The 15,616-nt window shown below is 36.5% G+C and overlaps 1 protein-coding gene across 2 annotated transcripts in view; it reads right to left on the bottom strand.

Moving 5' to 3' along the window:
- The window catches only part of LOC114653720 (pituitary adenylate cyclase-activating polypeptide type I receptor-like), a 231,841-nt gene that overhangs the window by 114,676 nt on the left and 101,549 nt on the right, over positions 1 to 15,616 (bottom strand). For both annotated transcript variants that reach the window (XM_028804188.2, XM_051929381.1), the window contains exon 3: positions 7,630 to 7,726. In XM_028804188.2, the coding sequence (XP_028660021.1) occupies positions 7,630 to 7,726 (97 nt within the window). The remainder of the gene's footprint in view (positions 1 to 7,629; positions 7,727 to 15,616) is intronic.

The raw sequence follows: 15,616 nt of genomic DNA, 5'->3' as shown, positions 1-15,616 counted from the left end.
CCAAGTGACTGGTACATCTGCAGTTTTAGACAATAAGGCATGCAGCGTTTAACACCTCTACTGCACCACATCCCAATATTCAACATCTCATCTGTGCTGAACAAATTCCTGTCTATTGCTTAAAAACTTCTTCTAAGTACTCACTCATTGAACTTACCAGCTGAAGTAAGACAAGTATTTGGTAGATAGGAAGAAGTGAGGCCAGAAGATCATGGTGAAAAATATAGAAGGCAAAATGAAAATGAGCATTTGGTGTGCTACTGTGCAGGAAGATGGGTCATCCACTCTACTAATTAGTCAAGGTACTATCCATGTAATAAGAAGACCTGAGAGAGGCAGTAGGATTTGTTGTTCAAATAATTTGTGTCATTTATTGCTATTATATACTTTATACTGAGTAAATCATGTGACTTACTATCTTTTGCCTTTTTCTGTTTTCTTAGCTTGCTGGCCCTGCTATGATCTTTCCTGCTCCTACAGTCTTTGTCACAGGAGATGCTCTGAAAACCACAAACATGTTGAACTGATTCAATCTCTTCATGCCTTACCCCGGGGCCTTCTTAACAGCATTATAGGCCTCTGGGCAAAGCAGTGCACTGGGGCCCCTAGTACACAACCACTCAGCAAGTCACAATATACATAGATTAGCATGGGCCCCCCAGGCGTCTGCCCAGTGTGCCCATGCATTAAGACGGCCCTGGCCTTACCCTCACCGATCACACCTATGCTCTGCTACCAATCTTAGTCTCCACACTAACTGCTCTATGCAGCCCTTTTTTGTATTTCTAACAAGATTAACATCTTTACATTTTCCCCAGCATCCAGGTGGAGAACTAACTTAAGACTCCTTCCTTATGCTTTACCAGGAAATGCCACCTCTTCTTTGGATTATGGCATTACATGGGGAGTAGCGGACTTTTTTAGGCCATTTGCAAAAAAAAGCTTTGAATTGTCATCACCATTTAAAAAGCAATAACGATTTTTCAAACTTGTCTACCTTAAAAAATAAAAGCATTCTTGGTGACCTGAATTAATGATTATTTTACATTGTCAAATTTTTCTTCAACGAGGTCATTTAAACCTATACATTTCCCTCTTTTACCTATCTGATAGTTACAAACAGCAAAACAGATCTCCAGAACCAAAACCAACTCTCACACATGGGCAGAAGCTTACTGCTGGATTACGGGCTTTCCAAAATTTCTGCAATACCAAACATGCTTCTCCTGATGCTTGAAGTTGTAAAGGTCAAGTTAAATAATCCTTCAGTTTGCATGCAGTTTCACAAAACTAACACTAAAATTCAGTTTGAAGGCAATTTTGAAATTGTGAAACAGAAAACTCTCTGGAAATTTTTGTGGGGTATTATTTGTGTGTGTGTGTGTGTGTGTCTGGGTGGTCAATGAATACTGCTCCTCTATGTTTACCGGTGTTCTTTTCAGCAGCTACATAAAACATATAATCTGCACCGGTAATATTAATTCTGTTTATGCCTTTCTTGTGTGAACAGCACACATTTTGCTAGAAGTGAAAACACAATTTATTTTGCACAGTGAAACACTGAGGTTCACTGTAAATTCAGTTTCACACATCATTATTCGTAACTGTGTTAGTAAAGAAAATGCAAGAAACGCAAAAATTCACACAACTTAGCTAGAAATGAATGGAAGCAGATACTTAATGGCCAAATAAGCCATTATGCATACACTAAACAAACATGTATTCTGTATTACCACAACAGTAAAAACAATTCCAAAAACAGGAATGCAGAACATTTTCCATAACATTCAAATCTCTCTGAATGCACCGGAGCATTATGCCATGCATGCATACATATAGTAGTTTATTGATCATTATGATATTCTTATGGGTAGTAGTGTGGGACCATAACTAGTGCTGCTGGCTCACAGATCCAGTGGTTGGATTTAAAATTCCACATCAAGTCACCATCTATATATGTATTTTTTTTTACTAGGGACTTCGATTTTCCTCTCACATCCCAAGCACATGTACATTAGATTTAATGATCATTCTGAATGGTCGCCTTCCCTTGGTAGTGTAACTATGGATGTGTGAGCTTGTGTGAGGGTCCTGCAATGGACCAGCACCCCATCCACAGTCTGTTATTTTCTGGAACCCAATGGGTGTTGCCTTTTCCACTTAGGAGGCATTCTAATTCCATAACCAAATCACCTCACCTCTTCTTGAGCTCTAGAAGTAGCAATTTTATTTCAAGTTCCTATTGTATTCATAACCTCTTCATAATATCGTATATAGTTTGCCCAGCAATGCAGGAAATCCGTGAACCCGTTTTAGATTAGGTCCAAAAAAGCTGTGTGGAGCCAGCTCACCACCCACAAGGTGAAGGAGAAGAGTCAGACGTAATGGCAGTCAGTCAACAGGTAAGAGTGTGATGGATCAAGGCATACTAGACCTTGGCAACAAACTGTAAAATCATATCCTTATAAGTCTACTAAAATACACTGTAGCCTTTCATTAACCACCTGCTACTTTATCAGCAATATCTAAAAAAAAGTGGAAATAAATGTAAAACCATGTCACAATCATACTTAAAGCAACACCAGCTTGCAGCATGTTCTCAATTTCAGCCTACTGTACCATGGCAACCCACGCATTAAAAGGCCAGACTCCAGATCACCAGATGTCTTGTAATTGCTCACAAAAAGGCAGACTGCATTAGTACATGTGATCCTCTGCATGAATATCCCACACTTCTTAACATTTATTTTCCAAATAAATTACTTGCAGCTGTTTCTCAACTTAAAGCTTTCATTTTCACATTGGAATCAGCAATCTATGTTTTCATTAAAACAAAATATATAGTATTTTGAATTCAATTTGATCTGATGTATCAGAGACTTTCAATAAATAAGACCTACTTTAAGCAAAACAAAAAATGAGTTGCTGTACAGACTGTTCTCTTTGTAAAGACTTCATTCAGCTAACATTTGTTTGCCTTGTCCATATTATTTGCAAATTGCCACTTATTCCATTTTATATCATTACTAGCTGAAGTTCCCATGTTTGCCCAGGTACAGAAAACAAATGTGTGTTTTGTAAATGTTGACTTAAGAAAACTTTATTGAAGGATAAAAAAACCTCCAGTAAGGCATCACTGCATAGACACAAACCAAGAAATGATACATAAACAGAATAAACAAAATCACTGTTATAATTCTAAAAGAAGATTACATCAATAAGATTTTTAAAAAGCAGAGATGATAACATTGAATAATAACATTTAAAATCACCACTCTCTGGCACTCAGCTTGTTATCCAGAGCTGATGCGTACACTGTCAATTAAGAAAAGCATCCAGGCTCTTCGGCAATTATCCAGACAATTTAGTACCACTAAGCCTGTTGTGGTAAACTTAAATATAATTGTATGCTATGTTTAGACAGGCTAAGAGGCTAAATAATGCAATGCCTTGTAAACACTTTTACACCATTTATTTTTATAGTGATTTGCCACGTGTTCAAGGAAATTGTTGAAAAATGCTGGCAATAATGAGAATTGATAATAAAAGAAAAAAAAAAACATTATTACAAGAAAATAACACGAATATATCCAAATAAGAAAATTATGCTCTTTACTGAAAATAAATCCAAAACAAAAAGCAATAAGCAAAAACATTAAGGAAAAGAAGAAAACGTCTAAAAATATCCGAAGACCAAAACCTTATTACAAAATTCAAAACCCAAAGGAGTCAAAACAAAATGAACAATAGACAGGTAAATGAACCTAAACACGCAAATTTTAATTTTATTTGGATGTGTAATTTGTGCATTTTGGCATTTTTGATCATGAGGATTTCACTTCTGTTATTATTTTCATATTATGGTTTGCAATTTAAAATTTTATTTTCATTAATGTCTCAGATTTATATGCAATGTTATTTTGAAGGTCATGTGACTGTGATTCTCACATTGATGACATGATAATGGAAGATATAATTGTATAAATTTGGCTCCATTCACACTTAATGTTATCCCTTGGTGGATGTAAAAGCGTTCAGATTTTCAAAATAGTAGTTAGTTGTATTTCCAAGTATGCTCTAGTGTTAGAATTTTGTGTTTTGGTTACAACTCTATTCTGACTTCCAATTTTTGTTTGCCTGTTAGTTCTGGTCACATGTTCTTGTTATGGCTAGTCTGGTTTTCTGATCTTTCCTTATCTTTTGGACCAGAACTTTTCACTTCTCAGTGATCTCCTGGCTAGTTTATACCCACAGTAATTGTCATCACTCTGCATGTCATAACAGCACAGGGCATAGCAAAGAATGAACTAATGCCACTGTAAAGCTGCAGAGGCAGAAGGAATCTTAAAGACTCTCCGTGTGCTGTCATGAGTCTGATTAAAGCACCTGAGGCTTGTAATCCAGTTATGGGGATTGGGTGGCATTCCTCCTCTATTAAATACAATTAAATATTTAAGAACAGAAAGAAGAAAATTATAAATTACAAACAAGCTAAAAGATACAAAAATCACCACACAACAGACCAATTCAGTGATCCCCCGCCATATCGCGGCTCAAATCATGTTTCTTCCATTTTAAAAATGTTAGGAAATTAAGGCGCTTTCTAAATAAACAGGATTCTGAGAAATTAATTCATGCATTTATTTCTAGTAGGATTGACTACTGCAATGCGGTGTTCACTGGATGTTCAAATTGTTCTCTATACAGCCTCCAGTTAATCCAAAATGCGGCTGCAAGAATTATTACAAGAACAAGAAAATTCAAACACATAACTCCAGTTCTTAAATCCTTACACTGGCTCCCGATTAAGTTTAGGGCAGATTTCAAAATCCTCCTTTTAACATATAAAGCATTAAATGGCCAAGGTCCGGCTTACTTGTATGAACTTATCATGACTTACAAACCTGAGCGCACTTCAAGATCTCAAGATGCCGTTCTGCTTATGATTTCAAGGATTAATAAAATAACAGTGGGAGGTCGAGCTTTTAGTTACAGGGCCCCTAAACTGTGGAATGGTCTGCCTGCTACTATAAGAGACGCCCCCTCGGTCTCAGCTTTTAAAGCCCGGCTGAAGACTCACTACTTCAGTTTAGCATATCCTGACTAGAGCTGCTGATTAACTGTACAGACTGCATCTCTGTTGTTAGTTATTAGCACTAAAATATAAGTAACATGATAATTATAATTGGATACTAACCCTCACCTATTCTGTTTCTCTTCTCGGTATTCAAATGTGGCACTTAGTGCCACGGCCCACCTGCCAAGTTGTTTTGCCTGCCTAAGATAAAGTCATCCCTGATGGAGGATCGCAGGAATCATGGGAAAGAGGGGTCCTTTCATCAGATTGGCTGGCCCAGCACTGTTTCAGCCATGGAATGGCCAAATGGGGGAGGCAGCTTGATGGATGAGGTCTCCAGGACTCTAAACAAATCCAAATTATATTATGTGATATCATCTACTGTTAAATTCTGCTCTGTACTTTTAAAATTTTTATTTTTATACTGTATTGAGGATTTGTTCTGTTCTGTGTATTGTATTGTATTGTATTGACCCCCTTCTTTTTGACACCCACTGCATGCCCAACCTACCTGGAAAGGTGTCTCTCTTTGAACTGCCTTTCCCAAGGTTTCTTCCATTTTTTCCCTACAAGAGTTTTTTTTGGGAGTTTTTTCTTGTCTTCTTAGAGAGTCAAGGCTGGGGGGCTGTCAAGAGGCAGGGCCTGTTAAAGCCCATTGCGGCACTTCTTGTGTGATTTTGGGCTATACAAAAATAAATTGTATTGTATTCAGCTATTGCGCCCCTGCTATATCGCGGATTTTTCTGTGGAGCATATCTAATATTTAAGCAATACAGTAACTCATTAAATATACGTACATTGTACACTACGGTAGATAAAGAGTTTCGCGTTACAATACCCAGATGATTTCTTATAACGTCCATTATTGGTTGAAAGAGGAAACTCAACCAATCGGAGCGGGATTTTCATTCTCTTGGGCTCTGATTGGTTGCTGCTAACATGGTGTAATCTCACAAGAACAGCGAGGGTAGGTCCCTGATGCATCTCAGTTCTCTGCGTATCACGTACCTTGCTTGCAGTCAGATTGTTGTGAGCAAACTTTTTGTGAAATTTTCGTTTTGTTTTAAGCCCTACGATGGCTCTCAAGCATCCTGCATCTTCTAAGATTTCTGGTAGTAGTGAGCCTAAGCACCAGAGGAAGACCGTGACCATTCACGAGAAGGTAAAACTCCTGGATATGCTTCGGGAAGGAAAGCATTACGCGGACGTTGCTTGCCATTACAGCTTGAATGAACCGACAGTACACTACATTATTATTATCATTATTATTATTATTATTATTATTATGTTACTCATATCCTTAGCCCGACATTCAAATATCATATGTGTGTGCAAAGTGTGTTTTAATAAGTTTACAAGTTTTTAAAGCATGTGGGAGGGGTATTTTAAGGCTTAAACTATAAAATCATGTTTATTTATATGGTCTTTCTATATTGTGAATTTTCACCTATCGCTGATGGGTCTGGAATGTAACTTCCACGATAGGCAGGGGATCACTGTACATTTTTCTCCGATTTTTAATTTGAAATTGATTAAAGCAGAGTGTTAGCACATGCATTAAAAATATTGCTTTTCAGCTTTAGGAGAAAAGAATCAAATTCAAGTCCACTCATTGCCTTATCGCAGTTTCTGTATTTACTGGTGTCTGCAGGGAATGCTCCACTTCTCAGTTTTCCTCTCATATTCCAAAGAGGTGAATGTTAACTTCAAAGGTGAATTGGCATGGTATGAATGTGAGTGTGTAAAGAAGTTTGCTTCGCTGAGCAAATGGCACCTTGTCCGGAATTCATTCCTGCCTTGCAAGTGATGCTTCTACAGGGTGGTCCAGATCTAATTATGCAATTATTCAATTTTCATTACGCTATAACTTATTAAGTTTATTACATAGAGAATTCACAAAAAATTATTTTTGTTGCCAATAGATGGCAGCACCTGCCCTGCATTCATTTATTGCAAGATATTTCGAACAATTCTTTTGACTTGGATTGTTTTCCTGCATTGCATTAAAAGTTGCATAGGATAGGTTTCAGTTCCACTCAAACTGGAACTGAATTAAGTATATTTAGAAAATGAACATGTAGATGGGTTCTATAAATGGATGGGTCAATAAATAATATTTGGATATTTTTGTCTGTAATACAGAAGACTTAATGCACAATGTTAAACCAAACAAAACAGGCTTTAAAAACAGTTGATGAAAAAGCATTCATCACCTTTGTAGCTCCATGTGCAAAATTGCTCAGAAACAATATATTTTACCAGAAATATAGAATATATATTTTGCCAGTGATCTACTTAAATATGAGAACACTTTGGGACATAAATCTATTTCAGAGGAACTGAGCAGTCATTTTAGCTCAGTCCAGTACATTAGTGGAAAACATGCAAAATTTCTACCACATTGCCATTCCTTTAAACTTAACTGCCAAACAATATGGACACTTCTTGGAAAACTGATACTCATATCAATAACAAGGACAATAGTTTTTGTGCCAATTTATATTTATTTACTCAGGTAAGAAATTGATATTTATTAACATGTTAAATCTTACCTAAACTGAAGTCATTTGTGGCTTTCTCCCGTCTAATCTTCTCGAGGCACTGTTCCTTCTCTCTTTTGATTATACATTCTAAATGTGTAGCAGTCACCTGAAATGTATAAATGTAACTAGTAAGTAAAAGATCAAGTAATTATTAAGTGATACACAAAACAAAAGAGATGCACAAAGCAAAATTGTTGTTGAATATTAGTCTTATGCACTGTTGGAGACAGCATAAGCTATGTAGAGTCATATCCTGTATTGTTGGGTACTCGAGGGACTGTTCATCAAGCATTGTCATCCATTGGCTCCAGACACTGATTCCAGTACCCATTAGCACATGACTCTAAACAACTTAAGTCAAGTCAAGTAGCGTGTTTGTTTAAGTTTTTACAAGGGGATTCATAAATTAAAAGCCACATCATTTTGCGCTTTCAAGTGTTACAATAAATCAAATATACCTTAGCATAGCTACAGAAACTGAAGCAGAGCACTTTAAATATATTTACATATAGCCCTGAGAGTAAATCATACGATAAAAAACAAAACTTAACAATTGTATCCAGTAAAGGTCAAGAATTGCTACTTGATATTATAAATATAATCACGTTTGAATATGAATTGAAGTTAATATTGTACTTGGTTTGTGTGAATGTTGAAAAGAGAAAGCAGACTTCAAAAGAAGACTAATATCAATAATAAATTGGACATGTAGCATGATAAGTCAGTTCAAAGTACCCACATGGGGTTGCTGAATTCTGGTTTTTAAAGGCAATTAGGAAATCTGTCAAGCTGTGATGAAGTAAATTTCCCATTCTTGTGAAATGTATTACTTTTAATCGTTTATTGGTTGAATGTGGTGAGAATATGTGCTGCAGACTATCATTATGTGAATGTTCATTTTCTTTCTAGGTATGTACCAGGAAATGTGGCCTAGTTGCCAAATCTTTTGACTTTAAACCACAAGGTAACCATTTAATCCCTGCCTCTGACTTTATGTGTGATTCTGAGCAAAGCATTTCACCTGTTTGTTCTCAAAATAAAATATATAAAACCCTACAAATGTTTTGCTGCACTTGTAAAGAAACTTAAAATTGTATTCATTTCAAGGTGCTATTTACATACAGAAACTATTGTAGAATATTAAGTAATCAGCAATAATGAATGGAGTACAGAAGAAATGGAAATTTGCTAATACCAACACAGGAAGAACATGCAATTCCAAAAAGATTTTTTTTCTTGCCAGTACACCACTATAGTGGTGCAGCAGCTAAGGCATTGACATTTATACTCTAAAATTGTCAAATGTTGTCTGTACTTCATTGTACAAATTTGACCATGTAACCTAACCCACCTCTACTCTAACTATGGCACAAATGGAAATGATCATGCATCTGTGATGCATGTGCACCTGAAGTCCATCTTCCTGGCTCAGCTAAGATAAGCAGTACCACTCTGGGACGAGAACAGTAACTGTTTTTTCTCTTCCACCCACAGCCCCAAGAAGATGCCCACTGAGGGCACCTAACACCCCCCGCGATGCCCACAGCAGACCTCATCCTTACGGGTTTGTGCTCTATAAAACTGGATGGCCCCAAAAGGGGAGCCATAGCCTTCACAAGAACAGAACTCCAGTGTGATCACTGGTTAACCCTTTTCTGTGTGGAAAACTCTGTATGGGCTATTGTTGCTGACCTTTAAGTTGTGCCAACATGCACTCATTTTTGCTTTCCTTTTGTTTACTTATTAAAAGGGGTCACCTTCTTGATGGTCCAACTGTTATTCTGACCTTCACCAGCCAAAGTTTAAACCTATCCTGAGACGATCCTGCTGACGTTTAGGTCTATCCCTAACCACATCCTCCAAAGTTCATACATTTACAGTCAACTTCTTACATCATATCCTAATGAAACATCAACTTCTAAAATTGTAAAGTTAAACTTATTATATATGTCCTTATTATATTTATGAAAATTATCAATCTTCCCTTATACTGAAAGTGATAACTCAGCTACCACATTCAAACTGAGCTGAACATACAAGACCTACCAATTTGTTTATTATTCAGTTATTACATCAATTAAAAAATTAAACTGAAATTTGGCAAACAGTTCTATTATTGTTCAGCTTCTTGTTTTAACTTTGATTAAATTAAAAATTGTTTTTTTCATGAATAACTAGAGCCTAATAAAGAATAAGCAGTGGTTTCATACATCCATCCATCGATTATCCAACCCGCTATATCCTAACTACAGGGTCACGGGGGTCTACTGGAGCCGATCCCAGCCAACAAAGGGCGCAAGGCAGGAAACAAACCACAGGCAGGGCACCAGCCCACCGCAGGGTTTCATACACAAGATAGAAATTTGCATAATATTATGGTTCACCTATTATATTGTCCACAGTGGCAGAATTTTACCTATTTCCTAATAGACTCTTAGAAAGTCCGATTAAATAAAGGCAAAGAAATGAAGACTTGCCAATAATACAACTTTAAAATACTGGGTAGTTCACGAATATACCGGTAAAGGATAGAGAACTGAACTGTGATTAAAAAAAAAAAATACACAGAGAATTCCTTTAATACAGTACAAAGATAAACAAAAATGACATCTCCATCAAAAATGTACATATATCATTTTAACACTAATTGCATTCTACTGAATATACAGCCCCATGACTGTGCCCTGGATAAGTGGGTTTGGAACAAGGATGGATAAATGAATGAAAAATATATAAAGACTACACTGTTTTCTGAAATGGAAAATGAAAACTATATTACAACCATGTCTACAAAAAAAACTAACAAAACAATAATAAAATCTACAGTATACATACAGCATGCCTATTCATCATTGACATAACAGTCTGGCATCAGCCACAAATGCAAGGTAAGGCCCTATTCCAGTACATTACAAGCCACAATTACAAGCAGACACACAGTAAAGCAATTTCAGAAATTTTAACCTAATAAAATGCTTTTTGACAGCCAGAAGAAAACCAGATGACTAATGGAGGAAGCATTCAAAAACGATGTGGACATTCAAACTCTATGTGAAATGCCTGCTCTTCTGAAATCAAACTACGGCTTAATGGAACACTCAAATTATTTTTTTATACAAGTTACTTACCCCGTGTAGTTTATAGTGAAGGCCAAGAAATTTTTAATTTCATGTTTTTCTCATAAAAAAGTCTCAAACAGAATGGGACCCAATAGTGACCAACACTGGACAACAGCAAACATTAACAAAAATGTACATGTAAAAAACCAAATGTTGATCGTATGCTTAAAACTAGCAAAACACATGTATTTCCTACTAAAATACTGTTAAATAAAAAACTGCAGAAAATGGAAATAGTCTACAAACTGGAAGCCCCTTCAACAAGGGTTCACTCTTTTTAACTGAAGGCAGGACTTTTGACCAATGAATGTGGGGGGATCCACTGCACTTCCAGAACACTCAGGCAACTTTATTTTTTAACCTGTCTGCATCTATTTGAGTGCTATTATCTTCTTACACAAATCTGTGAGAGTGTGAACATCTCTTTACTCATATCACATATGCGCAAAACAGTACAAACTTTAAGAAAAGATTTTCCTCTACACTGCACATATAACATACATTGTGTCCTTAGCACACATATATTGCACATATTGTAAACGTCAGCTCAATTCTGCCAAACAGAATACATTACCATAAAATAACATCTCAGCTCTGATAACAATAAATAGCTACTTTAAAATTATCATTACATCTGTATCACCTAAGGAAAGTAATTTTTTCATCAGTTGTTGACCGAGGAGCTGCATTTTTATTATTCTTTGAATGTTAATTATCAAAAAGTGATAGACATCGGATAATGTTGTTTTCTTTTAATCAGCACCACTGAATGCAGCTTGGAATATATTTAAATTATTCTTCCTTGCCTTGTGACATTTTACTGTCATGTTATGATAGAGTTATTAAAACAGATCATTTTCTTGACTGTATTTTATTCTTCAATCATTGAAACAGTTGACAGTACTGAAGGTTTTTTCTATTAATATGTACCTCTTGTCATTGTTTTTTTATTTTTTTCTGGATCACTTCAAACAATGGTTAATATATTTTTAAAATAGAAAATAAAAGGCAGACTACAGGGGAAAATCTTAAAAATAAAAAACAGTTTTCCATGAAAATAATGTTGGTCTTCTGCGGTGGGTTGGCACCCCGCCCAGGATTGGTTCCTGCCTTGTGCCCTGTGTTGGCTTGGATTGGCTCCAGCAGACCCCCGTGACCCTGTGTTCGGATTCAGCAGGTTGGATAATGGATGGATGGATAATGTTGGTGTTTTGTGCCAAAAAACTATAACAGAGTTGTACCACAAAAACACAGGTAAAAATATGAAAGGCACTATATAGATAGATGGACAGGGAAGATATGCCTAATAATAGACAGACAGATGAACAGATAGACTGACATGAAAGGTACTGTGTAGATTGTTAGAGAAATAACTAATAGATTGATAAATATTAAATACAATGTATAGATAGATAAATATTTAAGGTACTACACAGAGAAGTGACTAATCATAGATTGATAAAATGTTAGGGGTACTATATAGATAGACAGGGAAGTGACTAATAATAAAAAAAAATAGTGAAACATTTCCAATTACATGCTAACATTATAGACAAATCGGCAGATATGATCATCCAGTTCTGTATCAGTCTCCTGCTAGTACTAGGGTGTTGTTCCATGTTAGCCATTATGAATGTAGTTAGAAGTCAAGCAAAATGACACCTTTTATTGGCTAACTAAAAAGATTACAATATGCAAGCTTTCGAGGCAACTCAGGCCCCTTCTTCAGGCAAGATGTAGCCTGAAGAAGGGATGTAGCCTGAAGAAGGGGCCTGAGTTGCCTCGAAAGCTTGCATATTGTAATCTTTTTAGTTAGCCAATAAAAGGTGTTATTTTGTTTGACTTCTCACTACTAGTCTCCTGCTAGATAATTATAGTTTTCCACTCAGAATCATAAACCCCACCCCTCCTATTTAAAGCTAAACTCCTCCCATTTTCTCCACCCTACTCATCCTAATTACAAATAAAACTAATCTCTAAAATCACAACATAAGTTGTAATTACATTATTTACACACCATACTGCAACTTTGTAAGACTGTAGTAGACTTTTTAAAAATAAAATCCACAAATATTTTAATATTTTGACATAACCTGCTAAAAATAGAATTGCATCTTGGATCCTACCCCCAGTGATTTTATTTTTGCAGGTTTTTCAGATTGCTAACTTTGCTACTCAAAAAAAAATTTGATTAATTAAATTCCTATTTTTCTTGGTTTATTTGGTTGTTTTCACCCTAAACACAAAACACCATCCCTTTATATGGGACCCACAGTTCATTCAATCATTCTCTCTATCACGCTAAAAAAAATGGAGCCTTTCACAATAATGAAAAACCAAAAACTGTTTATCTTAAGCCACAGAAAGGGCAGCAGTCAAAAAGTTCCAGATATATACAGTAATTGCCAAAAAGTTTACCGGTATTATCTCATGTACTAACCTCTCCCACCTTACTGGCCAATGATGGCTTGTGTATCAACCTAAGGAACTCCAATCTTCTGTCACAATGGGGTGTGCTGCTTTAGTGGTCTCAGCTGTTCCAGGTGTTTTACTATCACACAGATCTTAAACAGTTGTTTTCCTGTCACAGAGGGTAAAGGTAAATCCTCTAAAGTGTTTATGGATAAAGAAGTATTGATTTCTCCATCTCTCCATTCACCAGCTGGAGACATGGTAAGCGTTAGAAAAGGCAGCTATTCAGTTGGCTTTATCCAAATAGACAATTAACTAGATAGACACATGTGAAAGGCACTAAATATAGAAAACAAAATTGTCCCATAATTCATTTAATATGGTTTGAAGTCCTATGATTTTTTTAAAATAAATTCTATGGAGTTTTTTGATGTGGCAGAAAACAAAATGTATCCTTGTGAGTTTTCTTATTTCTGTGTGAACCTATGAGGGCTTTGGGTCTGCCTGCCCTGTGCAATTTATTATTAGTAAGTATATTAACCTTACCTTGAAACATCTGTCTTCCTACTTTTTAGAACATCATCTCAACCTACTTATTCTCAACACTATCTACTAGAGGGGGGGATACTAACTTGGCAGATTTTGTATAACAATTCTAAAATAACAGCAATGAATGTCTGGACCATAATTAAGAATGACAGCCTGGGAATGTCATCTCTACGTTAAAGTGTTTCCTGCAATTATACTATATTTTATGTAAATGCTCCCATGACCCTGTGTTAGGATATAGCGGGTTGGAGACTAACTGACTGACTTTATTTCAATGACAAAGCACAGGATTACTAGGAAAACCAGCGACAGGAAAACAGAGCATAACATACAAAGTGAAGTTTTAAGAAGATTTTCTTTCCATGGCTGACCAAGCAGATGCAGTTTTTGCTACCCTTTAATTCTTCTCCATAATCTCAAATTACAAACTTTAACACTAGAATTACCAGAGCCTACGAAAAAACTCGTAAATCCGTCCCACCTTAAATCGCGTCTTAAATCCGTTTGCACCTCTCCGCCAGAGTCCTTTGTCATCTAAATGTGCTGATAAACCAAAGCTACTAGCAGCCAGCTATTCCATCCCCCCACCGACTTAGAATGAACTTCTCTCCTAGCTCAAGCCTTGCCTTGATTTGATTACCTGGGATTGAAGTGGAGTTTTACAGTGGAAATAATTCTAGCGTTATTTGGAATACACGCATTTCATGTGTGTTCCATTTCTATAGTAGGCTATGCAAACACATTTTTAAAACAGAAACGTTTTTCATATTCTAATAGTAAATGACAAAATGTAGGCATAAACTATATAATGTATGAAGCCTGAAGTCCATATATCAAAGAAACACTTTCACAAAAGGTACAAATAAGAGAACACGTGCGCTTTCATTCAAAAAATTTAAAAAAAAAAAAAAGCCGCGTTAGCATGCCACATTGACACACTTATTACAACTGCCGCGGTGGCGTAATGGTATCAGCTCCTGACTGGGGATCAGAGGGTGGCGAGGTCGATCCCGCACGGCTCCACTTCGAGAAATGAACTGCATTTATTCTTACAATTTTAGAATAACAACATAAATTTCATTTCAGTCTGTAACAGGCGGTGTAACTTATGATACTGGTAAAGGTTAGCTTTTTTTTTTAATTCACTTTTCATTCTCGCAGTCGCATTCAGAATCAATCCATACAACCCCATCTGACACAGCTGGTTTCACATAAATAAAAGTGCACTTTTATTCAAGACTATAACCGAAGAATAAAGAAAGCAAGTTGCAGTTGGTGGTTGATACGACAGCTTGCGTGGTGCAATGTTAAGAACTGCTGATTTCCGATCCGTGCTATATAAAATCATCACATTCAAATATTAACAGTTCCCACACACCCAAGGTCCGCCATTCCTACATTTACGACATGTGTACTTGTTGCAGTGTACACACCTCTCTGTGCTATGGTTCCTATTACAGTGAATGAGCACCTGACACTGTACTTTCTTCCCTGGGGGAAGCTGAGGTCTTAGAACGGAAGTTTGTTGACGCTGTATCATCTTTTCTTTTTCCATCGCCTTTTCCTGTAAGAAGCGACGACGAAGTTCCTCTGCAAGGTGAGCCATGAACACTCTTCTTTTCTCAGCGGACCCCGTGCATGCCTTATACAGTACGTGTGCGTTCATCGCTGCTAGGTCAAGGATGTTGTAGAACACAGCAACCGGCCACCTGCGTGTTCCTGTTCGCACTGAACAAGCACGCGCCTTCTGGTCCATGATGTCAACGCCACGCTGGGGAAAAAAGAAAGACAAATATATGTGACATTTTGAAGAAATCATTTTATCACCAGAATAGCACCAGAATACTTCGTCACACTAATATTTTTTTCATTAGCATACCTTCATGTGGTTGTAGCCTGTGACCGTGTTTGTTTTT

This window comes from Erpetoichthys calabaricus, chromosome 6 (assembly GCF_900747795.2).
Source record: "Erpetoichthys calabaricus chromosome 6, fErpCal1.3, whole genome shotgun sequence".
Classification (NCBI taxonomy): Eukaryota; Metazoa; Chordata; class Cladistia; order Polypteriformes; family Polypteridae; genus Erpetoichthys; species Erpetoichthys calabaricus.
This window is presented reverse-complemented; position numbering and strand designations above follow the sequence as displayed.